The 24,329-nt window shown below is 43.8% G+C and overlaps 1 protein-coding gene across 5 annotated transcripts in view; it reads left to right on the top strand.

Moving 5' to 3' along the window:
• RALGAPA1 (Ral GTPase activating protein catalytic subunit alpha 1) overlaps nucleotides 1-24,329 on the top strand; it is a 194,554-nt gene that overhangs the window by 127,824 nt on the left and 42,401 nt on the right. For all 5 annotated transcript variants that reach the window (XM_066608440.1, XM_066608438.1, XM_066608439.1 and 2 more), the window contains 4 exons: nucleotides 7,135-7,987; nucleotides 11,899-11,970; nucleotides 19,952-20,075; nucleotides 22,383-22,538. In XM_066608440.1, coding sequence (XP_066464537.1) covers nucleotides 7,135-7,987; nucleotides 11,899-11,970; nucleotides 19,952-20,075; nucleotides 22,383-22,538 — 1,205 coding nt within the window. The remainder of the gene's footprint in view (nucleotides 1-7,134; nucleotides 7,988-11,898; nucleotides 11,971-19,951; nucleotides 20,076-22,382; nucleotides 22,539-24,329) is intronic.

The raw sequence follows: 24,329 nt of genomic DNA, 5'->3' as shown, positions 1-24,329 counted from the left end.
GCTTCTTGGTTGTTGTAAAGCGACCTTACAAGTTGTTCAATATTTTCTGGGACGCCCATTTTACTTCAGACACTTCCAAAGCTTGTCACGTTCGACACAATTAAATGCCTTGCTATAGTCGATGAAACACATGTACACGTCCTTTTGATACTCCTGGGTCTTTTCCATGCTCCAGCGCAGGTTCGCGATTTGATCTCTGGTGCCACGTCCTTTGCGGAAGCCAGCTTGAATGTCCGGTGACTCCCATTCAACAATTGTTGCAATGTGTTTTTGTATGATCTTTAAAAAAAATGTTGCTCCCGTGCGGTATGAGGGCGATGGTGCGGTAATTGGAACATTTTTGAGCATCACCTTTTTTTTGGAAGTGTGACGAAGATAGATCTTGTCCAGTCTTTGGGCCATGATTTGGAGCTCCAGATCTTTTGACATAGGTCGGTTAGATCTTCACTGACACCGGTTTGAGCAGTTCGGCTGGTATGTGATCAATGCCCGGAGCTTTCCTGTTTTGTGGTAGTTCAGAGTCCATGTGACTTCTTCCTCCAGAACACCTGGTTCTTGTTCTACTTCATGTACCTGAACCAACAGGTTGACTGCTTGATTGCCTGCATGCAGCTCTGCTGTATATTCTCACTACCTATGCTTGATTTGATCATCTTCTTTTAATAATTTGCCATTCCAGTGTTTGATAGTTGCTGGTACATACAGATGTAGTAATCGTTAACTTGACATTTAATGCATTTTGATAATTAACATGAACTACAATGCTGTCCATGCAATTATCACGATGTGCAAATTATATTAACAATTGCTAGGTCTCTATTCCAGAAATATAACATTTCAAGATGAAAACATCCCTATAATATAATTTCAGTTTATCAAGGTGTAATTTGTCCAAATTACAAGCTCTCATATTTCCTTATTTCATTACAGGTTTTGGCTCATTAATTGGTAGTAACCATGCCTTAATGACTCCTCATTTTAGACTAGGAGCTGTTTTAAACAAAAGTGTAACTAGTTTCCACTCTGTTCTGTATGCATTGTTTTCCCCCCTCACTGTGATGCCAGCAAAAATATTGAGTGCCAAAATAAACTTTTATATCCATAATTTAGGATTTTTCACACCAAAAAATAGAGGAAGGCTTCAAGCCAGGTCCCCTAATGGTAAAAACAGCAATTCTATTAGCAATCATGGCACCAGTTGAAGGTTTGTCAGCAGGGCGTCATACACAAATCATTTCATTTCTTGGATCCGCAAATAAATTGAATCCTCCATATGGGTCTCAATTCATCCATGGGATTTAGACTTGTTTAGACGGCCGCCTCATTTCCTGGATTTTAAAAGCATCTTTAAAAAAAATGACGAAAGTTACTAGTTGTGCCAAGTCTAGTGGATGTAGAGCTGCTACTTTTTTTTCGTTAACGTGTATTTTGTGTATCCACATGGAATCTGTCGTTTCCATATGTTTGCTCCTGTCAGCTGCAGTTACTGCTGGACTGCATTTGGCAGCATGCTCTGCCGATAGGAATTTGTAGAGAGCTACATATTGTCTAACCCTAGACTAAAGCATTTGTCTTGGAAGTTTGGGATGTATAAATGGTTGCCTGTTGCAGTTGAACAAGGTGAATTTTAATTTATTTATTTTAGATTTTGTCTTTTTTTCCCACATATTTAAGAAGCGTTACTACAGGAAAGTGTCGGTAAAGGTGGCGCTAATAAAGCCTAATGAAAGTTGGTGTAAATGAAGTGGCATTTAATGCATCATCACCAACTGTGATGGCCTGGGTGATTTGGCCAAAACGCAAATCTTGAATTATTTTTTTTTTAATTTTTTTTTTTGCAATTTCATTTAGATTTTTTATTTTAATCTAGATTCTTTTTTGTTTTTGTTGCTAAACAGCCTAAAAATACCAAGAAATCAGTATTTTTCATGAGGGAATTGCATACACACCAATTCCTTAACATATTTGGATCATCAGAATTGAATAGAATAATTGTGATAATCGGTATTTATCAAGAAATTTCTGTGTGTGTGATTCCCTTACGCGAAAGAATGGGGTATGAACTTTAGTTATATACATATGACGGGTAGTGTTCCATTCCCTGATGTCATCCCAGCCCCCATGTATTATTATGCATACACCCCATTACTGCTTCCATATACTGTTCTCTCGTCCCCTTCATCATGGCCTCCATATACTAGTCCTGGCCCAGCCATCACTGCCCCACTCCCAAGCATTCTGTATACCCCATTTCCCCCCTAGCCTGATATTAGCCCCAACCACAGGGTGCAGGGCTAATCTTGATTTCTCAATTTTTACAAAAGTTGAAATTGTGCTTCAGGAAAAAAGTGATTGATTGAATTAATTCAATGTATTGCCCAGCCCTATTGGAAACTGAGAATCAATGGCCTAAAATTGTATACACCAATGAAAAGTAAAGTGTGGTCAACTTTGCTATGCATTCAAAGGAGAAGCTGCAGCCCATTGGGTTTTATAAGGAGTAATATAACACCATTGGACTTCAAGGGCTAATCTTGGCCTGGACTATTGAAGACCTATCCTCAGAATTGGTCCCTCATCCACCATACAGCCCGGATCTGGTACCCTCTGACTTCTTTCTGTTTGGTCTAATGAAGGACAGTCTTCAGGGACTACGATTTACTGACACATATGAGGTGAAAGTGGCTGTGAAGAAGTGGATATAACAGTGCACACCTGACTTTTTTTGTAGATGATTCAAGAGTTGGGTTCAATGATGGCACAGATGATGGCTCCTCACTTTTAATGGAGACTATATTGAGTAGAAAATTTGTAAAGAGAAAGGCTGCCTGCACATGGGCAGGGCCGACCTTGTATGCGGTATCCCGCAGTGGAATTCGACCTGGTGCCTGGCAGACGACCCCAGCGTACCTTTCCTGTGTCGTCTTTTCCCTGCATGGATGTGCCGGCATGCGCAGTAGGGATGGTGGCGCACCGTCGCTATGATGATGATGTGGCAATTCTGCAATGGTGATTGCAGAATGGCCATGGGACAGATGGCTTCCATTGACTACAATGGAAGCCGTCCATGTGTAGCCCACACAAAATTGCAGTATGCTGTGATTTCTTCCCCACAAGTGGAACATTGCAATCGATTTCCACTTGTGGGCAGAAAGTCGCGGATTGTCATAGCACGCTACAGGCTGGATTTGCAGCTGAATCTGAAGGCGGGCACCGGCTCAGGATTCTACAATACAAATCTGCCCGTGTGCAGGGCACTGAAGTCACGCTAACTACAATTTGAATGATATACATCAGTTAATAAAGAAGTTATGACCACTGTTGCATTACTTTCGGTACGACCCACATAGTTGATCAGTGGGGATCCGCTGCTCCGGGCTGTCATTGATCAGCTGTCCACCAGGCCACTGTCAGCTGAAGTAACCACTCTCTACACGTTGCAGTGACCCAGGTTGGTAATGCAGGCACTGTTCCGCTGGAATCCAGTGGTCTATCTGCTTCCCGCTCTATACACTGCGATGGCAGCCCAGCAGACAGTTGATCGGCAGGGGTACCTGAATAAATGTAGTCCGTCTGCAGCCTTGTGCTTTTATATGGTCACTGAACTCTTTAGTATTTTGCAGTAAGGGGATACATTTTTCAAGCTTTATACGATAAACGTGCAATTCTGTACTCCGTATTGTTACACTTCATTTGTTGATTACGCATGGATATGTCGTGCATTATTGCAGAAAGGACACCTATAAGTCTCCCAATCATGGCGTTTGCTAGTGCAGAGGCGGTCCCTATGTGTAGATGGCAGCACATGTGTTGTGCTTTAAGATCATATTAATGCAAAAAGAAAAGAATCTGATTTACTAAATTTTTCCTGTTTTGGGGCCAATTATTTAAAAGTGTTCTTAATCATTGACCCTACAGAATCAATTTAATTTGCTCTACAAGCAAATAGGAGAGGAGAGCTCATACTTATAAATAGAGGGGGAACGTTCCCCTTAAATGATGATCACGTTATTAGTGCACTGTACTCATCTATGGGGCAGGACAGATCTTTTCTCCAGTAATTACATTTTCACCTATTGCTATTACAAGCAGCTAACATTTGGGCCCCTTGTCACAATTGGTTTCATGTTTTCTCTTTTTCCCCGGCAGTAAGGACAGCGGGCGTTCTGTGTCTGTGCCGCTTCTCTGTATGCCATAATGGGCTGTAATTACTGAGTTTGCAGCACAATGCATGGATGTTTGTTTAAAGCTGAATAGCCGGCTCTGAATAGGCTCTTCTATTAAGTAAATAGAAGTTGCACAAAGCCGTATTATCAAAGATATCCTAGGGATGGCATTCCCCACACGTGTGTCTTTGTGAGGACAAATTTTTGTATCTGCTCTGGCAGGAGAGTTGTCATTTTATACATGTCGCCCATTCTTTTTACACGAGGATGTTCTTAAATTTGTTATTTCAACTCTATTAGATGTATATAAAATTCATATTAGTGGAAAATTAGCTTTGTGGTATGGATAAAGCCATCTCAGTCTTATCAAATTTTTAGCTATTAGACCGGTTTTAGTCCAATTATATTTTTAACTGTTGAAGCTAAAAGCGAATTTAGCTTATTTGCTGTTCAAAACCGTATATATGCCGTTAAAGTTTTTTTTCCCCTATAAATGGGTTATCCAACTTCTAGGTGTTTTGCTGCAGGAATCAAACTAATAGCACACAAACAGTTGTACCATGTGTGTATTTTATTGAGCACATTGAGTAATCATCCACAGTGCAGTGAGAAAAAGTAAGTGAACCTATGTATTAATGACTTTTCTAAAAGGTAATTAGCAAAAGGTGTTTCCCTTAAGAAGGCGAGTTTGAAAGTGGTGGGTTTCACAGATGTTTTGCCCATTAAATGAAGGCACACTAAGCCTGGTTACTGATAAATCTGTTCTTCTCAAGACTGCTAGTGTAAACTATGCTTAAATGTAAACCACTGTCAGATGTGTTTATAGAAACACATGTGGCTTAAAGAAGACTACAAAAGCATTGCTAAAGTACTAGGTTTATGTCAATCCACTGTTAGACAAATGACTATTCAGGACTGTAGCTCCTCTCCCTAGGAGTGCACAACCTATTGAGATTACTCAAAGAGGAAATAGGCAATCCTGTTAGAGGTGAGAGAGAACCCAAAGGTAACATCAAGAGGCATGTAGAAGACTGTGAACTGCAAAAAACTCTGTTTTTGTGTTCATTATTAGAAAAAAACTGAATATAGCTGGTGTTTGTGGAAAGCCACCATGGAAAAATGGTACTCTTGACTAGTTATGTAGCTATACAAACCCTTACTCCGCTGACCACATATGTATACTGATGTCCCAGTTTGAATCCTCAAACTTCTTTAATCCCATTTCTAATTTACATTAGAGTGAAACTAGGGTGAGTGGCTATCCAGAAAATGTAGAGCAAGACGGCAACCTCCTGGCGACTGCCTGGCAGGCAGCCACATATAGAAATGGCTTTTTACAGGAGCCCTGTTGACACAGAGCTCTAGCACGTTTGACATTATGATTTCAGTAACACATTGGCTTTAATTGGCAATGCATTGCTTTCTGCTGATGGATCTTTTTACATTCACTTAATCTAATTTTCATTAGTTTGCATAAAAGTCACATATAAGCCCCTAATTAAAGCCGAACAAAAGTAATTGCATGCATATGTCCAAAGCCTTTCTAATATCACCCATGCCCGGGGCTAGATCTCCTAAATCGAGATGAATTGTGATCTTCTACCAAGTGTATTGTTTAATTATCAGATGCCAAGTTAGAGTGGTATATTAGTGGAAAGGATGAGTTTGATATTCCGTCCTTAATTAGAAGATGATCAGATTTGTCTTTTCCTTGTTGACCTATAGTTAAACTCTCCAGCCCCAAGGGACTATTACTCTCTGGTGTCATGAGATACTTTAGAAATAAACACTACTCATTGAGCCGAGCCACAGCTGTAACTGCATTGTTCTTTGGCGGGTCATTTTCACTTTCCCTCTAATCATGTAATGAACAGATCAACACTGCGCTATTTTTTTATTTATTTTTTAGAGGACTGCCTAAATATTGAATAACAAACTTAATTAACAAAGGGGATGGTGCACTCTGCTGTGTATAATTATGATTGGTCTATATATTACGCAACCAAACCTCAGTATGAATAACCAACAGCCATGGTCATTATTGGCATTATATATTAAGCACTCATGCACATGTAATTTTTTTTTAAGCACACAAATAAATTCTCCTAAAAATTGTTGAAAAAGAAGATTTCTGTTTTGGAATTGCCAAATTAGAGTCCTGATCTTAACCCTATTGAGATGCTGTGGTATGACCTGAAGAGTGCCTTGCATGCAAGGCATCCAAGAAATATTGATGAACTGTAACACATTCACAGGGAGGGATGGTCCAGAATTTCTTCTCAAATCTTATTTGCAGGTACAGTTTGGTTGATGGGGATTATTACTGCGAAAGGGTTGATCTACAGGTTATTTTATTCAAAGGTTCTCTTTTTCTCCCTGCACTATGAATGTTTACTCAATGTGCTCAATAAAAAACATGAACATTGCAACTGTGTGTGTGTGTGTTATTAGTTAAGTTTGATTGTGATTGTCTATAATTATGACTTGGGTAACAATCAAACACATTGTATTAGTAATCGCTGCAGAAATTTGGGTAATTCCAAAAGAGTTCACTTTTTTCCTGCATCTGTACTTGTTGTTTAACTGGGTTGCTCTATAGCCTTGCAGCACTAAGATCCTAGGTTTGACTACAGGAACAACATTCACGTTGAGTTTTGAGTTCTTACTGTGTTTGAGTGGGTTTCCTCATGGTTCTCTGGTTTCCTTAGTCTTCAAGAACATACTGGCATATTAATTGGCTTCCCTTGATATTAAACTATGTTTGAGTTTGTGAAATTAAATTGGTATTCCTAATGGACACAGTGACCCGTGTGAGTATCTGTGTACAATACAATGTATAGTGTTGGCACTATGTACTGTATGCACCAAAAAACAATGAAGAAAATGTAACCCTCTAAAAAGATCTAGATTTGGATTACTAGTAACAATATTTTCTTGTATTATAATGTTTCTTTTTTTTAATTTACAGTGAAGACACAGAAGCAGCAAGGCTTGATCCCTGTGGCAGCAAGAACGGTTATTACACATCTGGTGAACCATCTAGGACATTATCCCATGAGTGGAGACCCTGCCATGCTGACTAGTCAGATCTGTGAGAATCATGACAATCCCTATAGTGAAAGTTCTGACCTTTCCCCACAGCTCTTCCATAGCCCCAATCTTCAGTTCTTTGTACTGAATAATACCACACTAGTGTCCTGCTTGCAAATTCCAGCAGAGGTGAAGCTACCTCCTGGTGAGGAACTATCTTCTGCTAGTTCAATGGTTCGGGTTATCGTGAGGGACCTTTCGGGCAAGTACAGTTGGGAATCTTCCATTCTTTATGGACCCACACTTGAACATTCTGGGCAGAAGTCTCAGTGGTCTTCCCTTCTTCCTGCCTTTAATACGTCTTCTATTACTGTAGAGGAAGAGCAGCCAATTGCCCAACGAGAGTCTGAGGAATTTTCCTCAGTACCGTCAAGAAGGAGATGTAGGGAAGCTCTGCCTTTATGGGACAGCTTGTCAGATGAGGAAGATGCTCTTGACTGCCTTTTGCAGTATCTGGGAGCCACAGGCCCTGAGTGCCTTCAAAGAGCAGGAGTTCCTCTGAATGTGCCATCTCCACCACCCGCCTGCTTCTCCGAAAAACTGGAGAATGAGGTCAGTAATGCTATTTTAAAACAAAGTGCAGAAGAGAAAGAATTTGTAGAGAAGCATTGTAGTAACCTTCACATGAGAGCTATGCCTCAAGAGGAACCCACCAACCAAAAGCCGGAGTCTGCCTTCTACTACTCCCGACTACTGCTCAGCATTTTAGGCATGAACTCTTGGGAGAAAAGGTACAAATCTTATGTTATTTTTAAAAGTTTGAATCTGATGTTTTATTTTGTTTAAAAACAAAATTGTCATGGCTTCTTCAGACTCCCATACAGACTAGACTATAGTCATCTGAACCCACTACTGTCAGCCTCTTTGGACTTTTTTGTGGATGACATGAGTGCTATGTAGTGAATTGAGAAAGCAGAAGTGACTCTTCTGCTATTTAATCCACTGGTACAGCAGAGCTGCAGGGTCTTAGCAGAACAAGATCAGCTCTGCCATTACATATTGCCACTACTGGGAGATGTCTTCCTCTGTGACTGGGACTCCTACGGATGCGGCTCCTATGGATGCTGCAGTTACAGTGGAAAAGTGTTAAATTAAAAAAAGAAATGACGATGTGAATTTCCCCAGAGGTCTTATATGACATCATGGGGGACATAGATGTTAAAAACAAAAAGAAAAAAAATAATAATTACAGAATAAAATTAAAATATATGTAAAGAAAAAAGAAAATTACCCAATGCCAACCTAAACCATAGCTATATACACCCCGTAATCTGAGCCTATACAAATTATGTATAAAAATGTCCGAAACAAAATGGGGAACCCATTCCTCTACTTTATTTTATCATAAATATACTAATTTTTGAGAGCTCTTTCATAGGTTTTTCAAGGCAAAGTTTTTACGGGGTAGGTTGCTAGGTCTTTCTATAACCATTCTCCATTTGTCTGGGCTTGGGGCCGGTGTTTATGGATGACTCCTAAACGGCTGGGTTAGGCGGCCAGAGTAACAAGCAGAGAAGTGCTGAATTGTATAAGACCTGATATATCACTGGAGGACAAGATGATGATCAGACTCACAGATTTTGACCATGTAATGCGTGCAGAGTCGCTAGAAAAATCTATAATGCTTGGACAACTCAGTGGCAAAAGAAGACACGGCCGCCAAAGAAGACGATGGCGGATACTGGCATGGATATCGCACAACTGAAAGAAGCAGCGCAGAACTGAAAAACATGGAGGGAGCTTGCCTCTAAGACCTCCTGCACACGGGCGTATTTGCATTGCGGAGTCCGCCTCTGAACTCCGCAGAAAATACAGCCCATAGTATTGAATGGCCAAATGCCATTTCATCTCTATGAGTGAAAATCGATGGCGATTTTCCGTTTGGGGAGAATAAATCACAGCATGCTGCGTTTTTGTGCGAATTACGCATGGCCGGCTTCCAATGAAGTCAATGGAAGCCGTCCGTCCTGCGGCACTTCCCCAGTGAGCACTGCGGAAATATCGCAGCGGAGTACTGGCTGGCACATCCACAGTGTGTGCAGAAGCCGCCGGAAAGGTACGCAGGGGTCACCGGCAGGCACCGTGTCGAATTCCGCTGCGGTGGGAGTCCCGCCTGTGGGATCCAGACCGCCTATGTGCAAGAGAACTGAAGGGCTAACAAAAACAACATACTCATTTTAAAAATAAGCAACTATAAATTTAAATTTCTTTTTAGCTTTTTACTCGTAATAAAAAAAAGGAGAAAAAAATTAAGTGAGAAAAGATATTAAAAAAATAACCATATAGGTCATGGGGAAAGAAAACACAGCAAAAATAATTTTGGTAGCTGGGAAATGGTAGGGCCCTAAAACCACTAATCTTTTAAACTAAAACACCCTGGTCCCTTAAGGGGTTAATGTATAACTGGGCGATGCAGATTTATATTCATATAACATCAGCTTTGGGGTGTCCAAAAAATGTAGTATTCTTGAGGCTGTACTGAAGCAGCGGTGAACTTGCATGCTCATGAATTGTTTGGATGTGTGTGCGACATGGAGGGGATAAACATCTAGTTTTGGACCTTTCAGTACATTACATCATATTTCTTCTTAGTAACCATATGTGGGCAGAAGTCTTTTCTTCACTGTATTTGTTAAATTAGTAACTAGGCCAGTTCTGCATATTGAAGGATCACTTTTGTTCTGCGTCCTCCCATGTGCACTCAATGTTCTTGTCCTCTGAATGTAGTGTTCTGTACAATCTTGTATGTTGACTCATGTCAACTTATCTAAATTGTTTACTCGTAGTAGCTCTTTTAAAGGTGTATATACGGATAATCCTTAGTCTAGTCATTTTCTGTCTTTTATATACTTGATTGTATTAAAATGAAGACCTAAACATTGGGAAAAATTCTCCTACCAGTTAGTTTCACTGAGAAAGTCACTTGGAGTACATAAGACATTTTCACACTTGCTACTAGCATGGCCTGAAAACCTTGATTATTTTACTTATCTTGAGTGACTACATTTATGTGTATCTACTAATTAGTGACCAGAATGCCCCTTAAGGGTGAGTTAAGCTTAGACACAATGGTTATCGCTCAAAATTCACTCAAGTCATCTTTTGAGCGATAATCGTTGTGTGTATTTACACGACAAGATGATCGCTCAAAATTCGCTCAAACGGCAGTTTGAATGACAGTTTCGATCATTCACTTTGCATAAGCTCTTAAGTAGCTATTTAGCTACTTGAGGGCTTATTAGTGTGTAAATGAAGGCTTCTGCTGTATACAGAAGACAGCAGGAGCGCTGTCTTCTGTATACAGCAGCTGTGTTCTCGGAGCACTCAGCTGGTATCCAGCTGGGCACTCCGAGCCGGGAAGGCAGAAGACAGCTGGAGCGCTGTCTTCTATATACAGCTGCTGTATCCAGCTGAGCACTCCAGTGGGGTATGCAGAAGACAGTTGGAGCGCTGTCTTCTGTGTACAGCTCCTTTTTGTTTTCTGAGCTTTCTGCTGGTATCCCATTTGGAAGTCCCAGCGGGATGCCAGCTGAAAGAATTCTATTAGTGTCGCCAGCTAAGAAAATCAGCGTTCGGCACTGATAGGGCTCATCGCTTATTTCTAGCTTGCTAGAAATGATCGATGAAGGAATAGTGCACAATGGCAGCGTATTTAGACAGAGCGATTATCGCTCAAAAGACGGCTTTTGAGCGATAATCGTTGTGTCTAAATGGGCCTTTAGTGAACACGAGAGCACCCACAATACACTGTATAGGTGAGAAGGATCATGAGGCAAGCTACACAATTCTTGTACAAAAAGATGGCCAGTCACCTGATTCATTTGCTTTTTGTTATTCATTCAGTTTACCCTTCCTGATGACGTCTATAGGCCTCTCACTAGCCAAGGTCAAACCTATTGCACACTGATGAGGGGCAATTGCCCCAAAACAGCTGTCTGTGTATGGTTATTCTGGCTTTGGCTCACAATTCCCAGTCATTGTTACAAGACTTGTCTAAAAAAATCTGACCTTGACCTGTAGGAATGCTGCCTTCCAATAGGTGGCGCCACAGAGGTATTCCATTCTTCCCATTTGTATATTTCCCAGAGGATCATGGGATGGCCTATGGGATGGCCTTATATGTCTCTTCACTCACCTTTTAGGTGCTCTCCTTAAGGAGAAGCAATGCCCTTCCTGATCCTCGTTCCGTTTATCCATGCGATCGGCCCGTGTAAACAGGCAGTCGTTATTCCTCTGTAAATGACTGCCTGTCTACTGTGAATGGAGGCAGGTGGGCTGCAATGATTCCTGGCTCACTGTGCCTCCATCCAGTGAGCGATGATTGTTCCTGTGTAAAAGCACTCTGACAACCTGTTGGGCATCCGATAAGAATCTGGTAGCATGAAACCCAACAGCCGAAGCCTTTTTTCCCTTCCTGATATCTGAGGAAAGTCAGGACAATCCCATACACATTACATGGTTGTCCAGTCTCGCCAAAATTGACATTGGTCAAAGATTCAGTGCAAGTTCTATTCTAGCCCTCAGTAGAGAAGATGGACACCTAAAATATTGTTCTTCTAACTTGATTCTGTACAATAAATATTATTCCTTGACCATAAAATATCTTGGTAATTTGGAAGCGTGTTCCTTTTCTTTTTTTCAGGAGAAACTTTCATCTTCTCAAGAAAAATGAGAAGTTGCTTCGGGAGCTGAGAAATCTAGACTCCAGGCAATGGTGAGACTGGCTCAATGGGTTTTGGCATCTTGGGAACTTTAAAGTGTCTCTGGGGAAAAAAAATTACAAAGTAGATTCATGTTTTAGGTGGGGCAAAATCATCAGTGAGTGGAGTGAGCACAAATAGACAGGGCTCAGCAAATCGCCAGCTGTAGCCACGTTGGCGATGAGAGGGTAGAAGCCTATGGGATGTGCATAGCTTGCCAAAACAAATTTTCAGTGAAGCACAGAACATATTAGAACTGGAGGTATACATTAAAGGGGTTGTCCCGCGGCAGCAAGTGGGGTTATACACTTCTGTATGGCCATATTAATGCACTTTGTAATATACATCGTGCATTAAATATTGGCCATACAGAAGTTATACACTTACCTTCTCCGATGCTGGCGTCCTCGTCTCCATGGCGCCGACTAACGCTGCCTTCTCCTTCCATTAGACGCGCTTGCGCTGTGCGGTCTTCTGTTCTGTTGAATGGGGCTGCTCCGGCGTGCTCGCGCCGCACATGTCTTCAGCGCATGCGCAGACTAGCTCTCCGGCGCGAGCACGCCGGAGCGGCCCCATTGAACAGAGCAGAAGACCGCACAGCGCAAGCGCGTCTAATGGAAGGAGAAGACGTTAGTCGGCGCAATGGAGACGAGGACGCCAGCATCGGAGTGGGTAAGTGTATAACTTCTGTATGGCTCATATTTAATGCACAATGTATATTACAAAGTGCATTACTATGGCCATACAGAAGTGCTGAACCCCACTTGCTGCCGCGGGACAACCCCTTTAAGGCACCACCTATTTTAACCCATTAAGTCTCCATGATGTAAATCAACATCATGGACTGACTTGCCTTAAAGGGGTTGTCTGGCAACGAATGGTGATATTTTTTTACAATAATTATGCTTTCCTTTTACTAACCATTTTAAAGCACAGCATACATGAATTCAAAATGTCAGGCAAATTATCTGTTCTGTCTTTTTCTTACTTTGTAAACTGATGTTGCAAGCAGCATTCAAAGATGGTGCCGTTGTGCTGCAATCCCACAATGCCATCCGCCTCCCCCCTCTGTGTGCATGCTCCCGATTACTGCAGGACACATTGCTCTCCTCCACAGTCTCTCCTTGCCCCCTCCCAGCTCCCGCCCTCTCTACGTTCACTCTACAGTGTGGGACGTTCCCCTTCTCCCACCCACCTTCCGCCCATTCTAGTTTCGATGTGCTGTCTGCTGAGCTGTGTATCTAAACAGCTCAGGTGTGATATTGGTCTGCTATGATGCTGTATCGATATAGCATCTCAGCAGACAGTATCACACATGACAGCCATAGATACACTACCCCACCCCCCAACTCTGATTAGATACCACACACACATACACTTAGATTGGATACACAACCACCCAAGATCGGCTTAGATACAGCAGCTCAGCAGATGTATCACACAGGATCTGCTTAGATATCTCTAATGGGATGCTGTATTTAAGCCAATCCTGTTTGCTACGTCTGCTAAGACCCTGTATCTAAGCAGATCCCGTGCGATATGTCTGCTGAGCAGATGTATCTAATCTGATCATGTGATACGTCTGCTGAGACACTGTATCGCAAAGGATCAGCTTAGATACATCTGCTCAACAGACGTATCGCACAGGATCAGTTTAGAATACACTGTCTCAACAGACATATCACACAGGATCTGCTTAGATACAGTGTCTCAGCAGATCTACCACACAGGATCTGCTTAGATACACCTGCTGAGACCCTGTATCTAAGCTGGTCCTGTGTGATACGTCTGCTTAGAAGATGTATCTAATCCAATCATGTGATACATCTGCTGAGGCACTGTATCACACAGGATCGGATTAGATACAGCATCTCAGTTGCGCCAGTAGTAATACAGACCTTGCAATAGTTGCCCCATTAGTAAAGCAGACCCCAATAGTTGTCCCAGTAGTAATAGTTAGCCCCAGCAGTTGCCCCAGTAGTAATACAGACCGCCAGCAGTTGTCCCACTAGGAATAGTGACCCCCAGTAGTAATACAGACCCCCAACAGTAGCCCCAGTAGTAATACAGACCCCCAACAGTTGCCCCAGTAGTAACACAGACCCACAGCAGTTGCCCCAGTAGTAATACAGACCCCCAACAGTTGCCACAGTAGTAATACAGACCCCCAACAGTTGCCCCAGTAGTAATACAGACCCCCAACAGTTGCCCCAGTAATAATGCAGACCCCCCAACAGTTGCCCCAGTAATAATGCAGACCCCCCAACAGTTGCCCCAGTAATAATGCAGACCCCCCAACAGTTGCCCCAGTAGTAATGCAGACCCCCCAACAGTTGCCCCAGTAGTAATGCAGACCCCCCAACAGTTGCCCCAGTAGTAATGCAGACCCCCCAACAGTTGCCCCAGTAGTAATGCAGACCCCCCAACAGTTGCCCCAGTAGTAATGCAGACCCCCCAACAGTTGCCCCAGTAGTAATGCAGACCCCCCAACAGTTGCCCCAGTAGTAATGCAGACCCCCCCAACAGTTGCCCCAGTAGTAATGCAGACCCCCCAACAGTTGCCCCAGTAGTAATGCAGACCCCCCAACAGTTGCCCCAGTAGTAATGCAGACCCCCCAACAGTTGCCCCAGTAGTAATGCAGACCCCCCAACAGTTGCCCCAGTAGTAATGCAGACCCCCCAACAGTTGCCCCAGTAGTAATGCAGACCCCCAACAGTTGCCCCAGTAGTAATGCAGACCCCCAACAGTTGCCCCAGTAGTAATGCAGACCCCCAACAGTTGCCCCAGTAGTAATGCAGACCCCCAACAATTGCCCCAGTAGTAATGCAGACCCCCAACAGTTGCCCAGTAGTAATAGACCCCCAACAGTTGCCCCAGTAGTAATACAGACCCCCCCAACAGTTGCCCCAGTAGTAATAAAGACCCCCTCCTTAACAATTGCCCCAATAATAATAAAGACCCCCCAACAGTTGCCCCAATAGTAATAAAGACCCCCCAACAGTTGCCCCAATAGTAATAAAGACCCCCCAACAGTCGCCCCAATAGTAATAAAGACCCCCCAACAGTTGCCCCAGTAGTAATAAAGACCCCCCAACAGTTGCCCCAGTAGTAATAAAGACCCCACAACAGTTGCCCCAGTAGTAATAGACCCCCAACAGTTGCCCCAGTAGGAATGCAGACCCCCAACAGTTGCCCCAGTAGTAATGCAGACTCCCAACAGTTGCCACAGCAGTAATACAGACCCCCCCAACAGTTGCCACAGCAGCAATACAGACCCCCCCAACAGTTGCCCCAGTAGCAATACAGACACCCCCAACAGTTGCCCCAGTAGTAATACAGACCCCCCCAACAGTTGCCCCAGTAGTAATACAGACCCCCCAACAGTTGCCCCAGTAGTAATACAGACCCCCCAACAGTTGCCCCAGTAGTAATACAGACCCCCCAACAGTTGCCCCAGTAGTAATACAGACCCTCCAACAGTTGCCCCAGTAGTAATACAGACCCCCCCAACAGTTGCCCCAGTAGTAATAAAGACCCCACAACAGTTGCCCCAGTAGGAATGCAGACCCCCAACAGTTGCCCCAGTAGTAATGCAGACTCCCCCAACAGTTGCCCCAGTAGTAATAAAGACCCCACAACAGTTGCCCCAGTAGGAATGCAGACCCCCAACAGTTGCCCCAGTAGTAATGCAGACTCCCAACAGTTGCCACAGCAGTAATACAGACTCCCAACAGTTGCCCCAGTAGTAATACAGACCCCCCAACAGTTGCCCCAGTAGTAATACAGACCCCCCCAACAGTTGCCCCAGTAGTAATACAGACCCCCCCAACAGTTGCCCCAGTAGTAATAAAGACCCCCTCCTTAACAGTTGCCCCAATAGTAATAGACCCCCCAACAGTTGCCCCAATAGTAATAGACCCCCCAACAGTTGCCCCAATAGTAATAAAGACCCCCCAACAGTTGCCCCAGTAGTAATAAAGACCCCCCAACAGTTGCCCCAGTAGTAATAAAGACCCCCCAACAGTTGCCCCAGTAGTAATAAAGACCCCCCAACAGCTGCCCCAGTAGTAATGCAGACCCCCAACAGCTGCCCCAGTAGTAATGCAGACCCCCAACAGTTGCCCCGGTAGTAATACAGACCCTCCCCCAACAGTTGCCCCGGTAGTAATACAGACCCTCCCCCAACAGTTGCCCCGGTAGTAATACAGACCCTCCCCCAACAGTTGCCCCCGTAGTAATACAGACCCTCCCCCAACAGTTGCCCCGGTAGTAATACGGACCTCCCCCCAACAGATGCCCCAATAGTAATACAGACCCCCCCAACAGTTGCCCCAGTAGTAATACAGACCCCCCAACAGTTGCCCCGGTAGTAATACAGACCCCCCAACAGTTGCCCCAGTAGTAATACAGACCCCCCAACAGTTGCCCCAGTAGTAATACAGACCCCCCAACAGTTGCCCCAGTAGTAATACAGACCCCCCCAACAGTTGCCCCAGTAGTAATACAGACCCCCCCAACAGTTGCCCCAGTAGTAATACAGACCCCCCCAACAGTTGCCCCAGTAGTAATAAAGACCCCCTCCTTAACAGTTGCCCCAATAGTAATAGACCCCCCAACAGTTGCCCCAATAGTAATAGACCCCCCAACAGTTGCCCCAATAGTAATAAAGACCCCCCAACAGTTGCCCCAGTAGTAATAAAGACCCCCCAACAGTTGCCCCAATAGTAATAAAGACCCCCCAACAGTTGCCCCAGTAGTAATAAAGACCCCCCAACAGTTGCCCCAGTAGTAATAAAGACCCCCCAACAGTTGCCCCAGTAGTAATAAAGACCCCCCAACAGCTGCCCCAGTAGTAATGCAGACCCCCAACAGCTGCCCCAGTAGTAATGCAGACCCCCAACAGTTGCCCCGGTAGTAATACAGACCCTCCCCCAACAGTTGCCCCGGTAGTAATACAGACCCTCCCCCAACAGTTGCCCCGGTAGTAATACAGACCCTCCCCCAACAGTTGCCCCCGTAGTAATACAGACCCTCCCCCAACAGTTGCCCCGGTAGTAATACGGACCTCCCCCCAACAGATGCCCCAATAGTAAAACAGACCCCCCCAACAGTTGCCCCAGTAGTAATACAGATCCCTCAACAGTTGCCCCAGTAGTAATGTGATCCGTCTGTGGTGGCAGCACTAGTAAGTGACCCCCCCCCCCCCACACACACACACACACACACACACACACTTACCCTTCAGCTCAGGACAGTCGTCAGTAGACGCTGCTGTAGATCTTCTCTCTCCTGACAGTTCGCAGCAGCAGGCGGAGAGTATGGAAGCAGAGACATGGAATTGATACGACTGCAGTAAGTATATATCTTTTGTATGTCTTATTTACAAAGAACACATTATATTACAAAGTGCTTTATAATGGCCATACAGAAGTCTATACATCCATTTGTCACGGCCGGACAACCCCTTTAACCCCTTCCCGCCCTATGACGTAAAGGTATGTCATGGCAGGGTGGTACTTCCCGCAAAATGACGTATCCTTACGTCATAGGGATAGCACGAGATTATAGCAGATCATAGCGGCGCGCTCCCTCTGTGACTCCAGCTGGCTCTCACGATAACATCGCGTCCTGTATTGCCATTGCCTAAGATCGCTATAGTAAGTTATAAGGCATGGCAGGAGAGAAGCCCTGCCATGCCTTACCGTAGCGATCATCAGTCCTGCAGTGTAAGTCCCTCAGAGGGACACAGGTGGTGTAAAAATAAGAGCAAAATAAAGTACAAGAAATAAAAATGTAGAAAAAATGTTTAAAAACCCCCTTTTTTATGCTTTTTCTCATATTAGCATAAAACATTTTTTTTTAAATTCGACATATTTGGTATTGACGCTTCCGTAATGACGTGTACAATAAATTGAACACGGTTTTTATCCTGCACGGCAAAAAGCGTTTAAAAAAATGCTAATAAAAAGAGGCAAAATGCTGATTTGTAGCATTTTGCCTCCCAAAAAACGCAATAAAAGTGATAATAAAAAAGTGTGTACCCCAAAATGGTACCAATAAAAACTACAGCTCGTCTCGCAAAAAATAAGCAATAACAGAGCTCAGTTCATGAAAAAATAAAAGTTATAGCACTTTGAATGCAGTGAGTTTAGAAAAAAAAATTATTTCCAAAAAAAAGGGGTTTTATTGTGAAAAGTGGAAAAACCTAAAAAAAAATAAGAATTTTGGTATCGTTGTAACCGTACCGACCCGCAGGAAAAAAAAGGAATGTCATTTATGCTGCATAATTAACGCTTAAAAAAAAAATCCAAAAAACAACTATGGCAGAACTGATGCATTTTCTCTCCCTACGATCATAAAAAAAATAAGAGTTTTACAATGAAGTCTATGTAACCAAAAATGGTACCAATAAAAAATACAATTCGCCACGCAAAAAACAATCCCTTATACGGCCGCGTCGACGGAAAAATAAAAAATTTATGGCTTTTGAAACATGGAGATGAAAAAAATACCAAAAATCGTTTGGTCCTTAACGCCAAAATAGGCCATGTCCTTAAGGGGTTAGACCTCTATGACCTTTGTCATAAGTTCTGTGCCTGCATGATCACTGAAAGACCCCTGTGTTGACTAACAGCTGGGCTCTCTATTATGGCCAGGATCAGGAAAAACTCTGTTTAGTAAGCTTTGATCCCTGTCATTTAACTCCCTAGAAGCCGTAGTCAATAGTGACCATGGCATCTAGGTGGTTAGACAAGAGGGAGGAGCTCCCTCTGTCCCCCGTATACTACAAGATCAGACCTATAAAACTATGACAACTCCTGTGATGATGTTTTTTGTGAATATTTATTTCTGTCTCCCTAAAGTCTCGAAATATGTATATTTTTCCATGACCATCGAATGGCTGAGAATCCTGTTGGGTCGTCTTACTGCCATATTAAAGGAATTTTTCATCCCAAGTACAAAAACCTTTCTCTTGTACTTGGGATGATTTGCCTACTTTCCATTTTTTTCTCATGTTCATGCTTCACATAAAACGTGTCCTATTCTTCGGATGAGACATCCCTTTAATACAACTAGAAACCATTCTCATGGAGCTCTCTGTGCCCACTCTTTCATTATTACATGGCACCTGTAGACTAAAAAGTAAGCATATGCTAAAGATTCCACAGTGATCACAGGCCATAATGGGACATTTGGCCCGAGATTGGACAACCCCTTTCAAAAGTTTTTTTTCACTGTTAACCGTTTATGGCCCTTTTTATGTCACTGTAATTATAGAGTACATTAAAGGGACACTGTCATCATATTTGAGCCCATAAACTATGTTATGGCGCTCAAAGGTGAAAGAGCAGAGAGTCCAGGAAGATGTGTTTGATGCTCATCGGACAACCCTTTCCAGCGCTGCATCTCTGTGAAGTCAGTGCCGGCCAGCCTCTTGACTCTTTCTGCACACTCCTCCCACAGTGATGAATAGAAGATTCTCTTTTAAAAAGTCAAGCTCCTGGCGAGTGCTGACTTCGCGGGGATGCAGTGCTGGAACGGGGTGCCCGGTAAGGCCCCCTGTCCACGGGCGTTGCGAAGTCCTGCGGCAGATCTCCGCCGCAGGAGCCACCGCCTGGGAGCAGGAGCCGCCGCCGAATATCCGCCAGTCAGCCCTATCTGATAGATAGGCTGGCCGTAGAGAATCGGGGCAATTTGCAACATTGCCCGCCGCGAAAGGAGAATCGCAATGATTCTCTGCTTGTGGACAGGGGCTGGAGCTTTCCATAGCAATGCGTGGACAGGGGGCCTAAGTATCAAATATACCTTCCCAGACTCCGCACTCCATCACCTTTTAGCCCATTGACATAGTTTTTGTTGCTCAAACATGATGACTGTGTCCCTTTAATGTAGTTATAGTATCATAGATATATATTGTCATTTCTCATATATGAAGTTAATAGAGGAAGGTAACAATTGTTTTCTCTTAATTCATTCTTCTCCTTCTTTCACAGCCGCGAAACACACAAAATAGCAGTTTTCTACATTGCTGACGGGCAGGAAGATAAACACTCAATACTCTCTAACACCAGCGGCAGTCAGGATTATGAGGACTTTGTGGCTGGGCTTGGATGGGAGGTAGTAACTCTTTTCTTTTTTCTTTAATATCTAATAGTTTTCATCGTAGCTATTTAGACCTGTTCTAAATATTAGAGATTCTCCTTCTAAATTTTTCAGCAGAGATTTAGCCAAAAACTTTTTGTTACCTCCAAGAATATCAACTGAGTATATCCTGTTTCTATTGAGTTTTTAGAGCCTCGTGTGGTGTGGAGTATTAAAGGGGTTCTGACATGTCAAAAAAAAAAAAAAGAATTTACTTACCTCGCCTGGCCAGGACCGATCAACAGGCATGTCCCCTCCATCCGACAGCATCTTCTTTTGCTTCTTAAAGCAGAGCTGGAGCGGTCAAAATAACCGCTTCCTGCTCTGCTCCGTCCGTCAGCCACTTCCAAGGTGAACGGACGAGCGCCATGTCACAAGCAGTGCTTGCTGTGGGCAGCCCATCCATCATGGCTGAACTCGGAGCTCTGCGCACGCACAGTGTAGAATCGGTCCATCCTGACTCCTGTCAGAGGGCACCTCTCTTCTGCACATGCGCGCAATTTCGGGGGGGGGGGGGGCATCCTGGCTCGTCTGCGGAAGAAGTCTGCTGGGAGATGACCCCGCTGCACAACCACAACACAACAAAAAGGTAAGTATTAGGTTTTTATGTTTTAACAAGCCATAAATTGTGGGTTCCCTGTGTCCATTAGGCAGACCAGGGAAAAATGGCTGTTAAAGCATAAAAACCTTTTTTGTGTCAGAACCTCTTTAGGGCAGCATAAATGCAGTCCTAAGGTCTCGCTCACAACCTGAAAGTTCAAGCTTGACTCAGCCTTTCATCCTTCCGAGGTCGGTAAAATGAGTACCCGGTTTTCTGAGAGGTAAAACATGACATGTCAAGAAAGCGTCACCCTAGGTATTTATCATGACTTGGTTTTTGCACCAGGGGACTTAACATTTACCATTAAAGGGGTTGTCCCGCGATAGCAAGTGGTGTTAAGCACTTCTGTATGGCCATATTAATGCACTTTGTAATATACATCGTGCATGCGCAGAAGACCTCTGCAGCGCGAGCACGCCGGAGACAGAAGAGGGCAGACTGCGCAAGCGCATCTAATCCAGGGAGAAGGCAGCATTAATATGGCCATACAGAAGTGCTTAACACCACTTGCTATCGCGGGACAACCCCTTTAAGTGTTTACTTGTTTACCTACCTGAGGAAGGATCACATACTGGTCCGAAATGTGTTTTTGCTTTCTGTAGTATTGATTATAAATAAATAATCCTTTCTACACCAAGCAATCTGGATTTCATGGGATACACCACATGCAAAGTTCACTTCAGCTGCTTTTAGGCCTCATGTCCACTTGCACGCTCAGATTCCACTGCTGAATCCTGCAGCAGAATCCGTGTGTGCCCGCAGCCATGGACAAGGAAGGACCGTTTCTCACCTCTCCAGACCCAGCGCAAGTTTCCTCTGTGCCGGCCGGATCTTCTTGCTTCCACACAGCAGATGTGTCCGAGCGACACAGTGCCTTTTTTAAAAATCCCCTGCTTTCCTGTGGATCTGCGGCACATGCACAGTGACGTCTGCGGCAGATCGGACGGCTTCAACAGAAGCCATCCCTGCGGGATCTGCAGGAAAACGGTGCATGCCGCGATTTCTTCCCATGCGTGCTATCTAGGGATGAGCGAGCGTACTCGGAAAAGCACTACTCGCTCGAGTAATTTGCTTTATCCGAGTATCGCTGTGCTCGTCCCTGAAGATTCGGGTGCCGGCGGGGAGCTGCAGGGGAGAGCGGGGAGGAACGGAGGGGAGATCTTTCTCTCCCTCTCTCCCGCCCGCTCTCCCCTGCTCCCCGCTGCGACTCACCTGTCAGCCGCAGCGGCACCCGAATCTTCAGGGACGAGCACAGCGATACTCGGATAAAGCAAATTACTCGAGCGAGTAGTGCTTTTCCGAGTACGCTCGCTCATCTCTAGTGCTATCCAATCACATGGGCGGCTTGATTTGCGGATCTCCCACGCGGGTTCCGCAAATCAAATCCACCGGTGGACATTGGGCCTTATGGAGAGGCGTCATTCATAGTCATACCCTTTTCCTTGCTATAATCACACTACACTTTTCAGTCCACAGGATCTAATTGTTTTAGTTTGTTTAAAAATAAAGGGGGACAAATGTAACTATGGTATAAATCCGAGCCATGTATTTATCATGTACATTGGGAGATTTTTACCGAATATGTACTGTTAACGTAATGTCTACAAAACCTAAGCATTTTATATTTATTATAATTTTGCAGTTTTGTATCAGGTCCCATAACTAACATGTCTTGTCTGCAGGTGAACTTGGCTAACCACTGTGGCTTCCTGGGTGGACTTCAGAGGAACAAGAGCACTGGACTAAGCACCCCTTATTTCACCACTTCTATCGTAGAAGTCATGTTTCATGTCTCCACTAGGATGCTTTCAGACTCTGATGACTGTTTAACAAAAAAGGTAAGAGACAAATTACATGAAGCGCCTTGAATGAAGCTGATTCCATGAGATCACCAGTTTGAAATGTTTTACAAATTAGTTAAAAAGGTTTCTGAGTTAAAAGGAAGATCTGTAAGAAAGAGCCAATTCACACAGGTGTATTTTCTGCCCATGTACTGTCTGTATTTTTTGCTGACCAAATACGGACAGCGCACACACCCATTAAAGTAAACTGGCGTGTATTCAGGCGGTTGTTTTTTATGCAGAGCGATGTTGCACGTAAAATAAAAGTTGCCACGTATCCTATAAATTCTATGGGAGCGTAAAATAACACTTCAAACACGGATGTGACATTCTTATGCGCTACTTTTTTATGCATGTTGCCAGGAGACAGGGAAAACGAAGAAATAACATTGATGGGGTATTCTCTCTTTTTTTTTTTTTTAATTTGTGCTTTTGAAAAACAAATTGTATATGGACGTAAGGAATGCACAACAAAAATGTATGTACATACACACATAGCGAAATTGGTCTATTTTTATTTTTCTGAAATCCCATGGGAATGAGAGATCCCTGCTCTGGCAGACCCAAAACATTCATACGTTTCCATATTTGACCATCATTCACTTGATCAGAGACAGAGGATCCTGCTCAATGGGGCTCAGAGTCTACGAGGGCAAGACACAATAGGTGAGGGTAAAAAGTGCTCATGTTGTGGTGGCGGGAGGGTTAGGCTTTCTGAAAAGGTAGGTTCACCTTACTTCTTCAGGTTGGACTTGAAGCTTTTCAAAGCAGTGGAGAGTGTCAGGTGTTGGGGTAGCGAGTCCCGGAGTATGGGGGTGCATGGAAGAAATCTTGGAGATCATTATGTGAGGAGCAAAAAAGAAGGTCTTGTGAGGACCGGAGATTACGTCTAGAGAGGTATCAGCATATTAGGTCTCATATGTATGGAGGGGACAGGTTATGGACGGCCTTGTAGGTCATTGATAATATCTTGAACTGGATTTTTTGGACAATGGATAGCCATTGAAAGGATTGGCAGAGAGGAGTAACTAGGAGAGAGGGGATTAGTTGGGCAGTAGAGTTGAGGATGGATTGGAGTGTTGGTTGGGAGGTAACAGAGAAGGATGTTGCAGTAGTCTAGATGGGAGATGATGAGCGTGCAGTAAAGTTTTTATTGACTTGAAGTTGAGGAAAGGGCAGATTTGAGAGATGTTTTGGAGCTTAGAGCATGCATGGGGGGGTAATGCCTTGGATGGGCAGTTTGATGGGCAGAATCAAAGTCAAACTGATCTTCAGATGTGTCCTTAGTTATCTATGACAATATTGCATTGGCGAAGTCTACGATATCACCCTGCGTACCTGATTTAGCTGTATTGCAGATGACTGCGGCGGCTTGCTGGCAGTCATGTGCTGTACTTTTTTTTTTCTTTTTTTTTTCATTGTTTGTATTTCTCGCGCCGTTGCTAATTGGTGATGCGGGTACCCGCAGCCCATACTTCAATGGAAGTCGTCCACAGAAAAATAAAGCATGTTGCGACTTTTCTTCCGCTTGCGAAGCAAGCAATCCGTATCCGCGAGTGTGCAGGAAAAATGGAAAGTTCATGCCTTTCAATGGCTGCGTTTTTCTGCAGATCCTCCGCGTGGACGACAATTGCAGATTTCGCAATTAGAATCTGTGCGTGTGAGACCCCCACTAAGTCCTGATGGTCATGTACATTGCTCTTTAGTGAATTATAGAGCATCTATGTACTTGACTGTAATAAGAAAAGTCTGTGTTTATTACTGGAGTCCATACATAGGTGTGTTTAC

Source organism: Eleutherodactylus coqui, chromosome 6, assembly GCF_035609145.1.
Source record: "Eleutherodactylus coqui strain aEleCoq1 chromosome 6, aEleCoq1.hap1, whole genome shotgun sequence".
Classification (NCBI taxonomy): domain Eukaryota; kingdom Metazoa; phylum Chordata; class Amphibia; order Anura; family Eleutherodactylidae; genus Eleutherodactylus; species Eleutherodactylus coqui.
The sequence above is the reverse complement of the archived record's forward strand: the minus strand, read 5'-3'. Positions and strand labels throughout refer to the sequence as shown.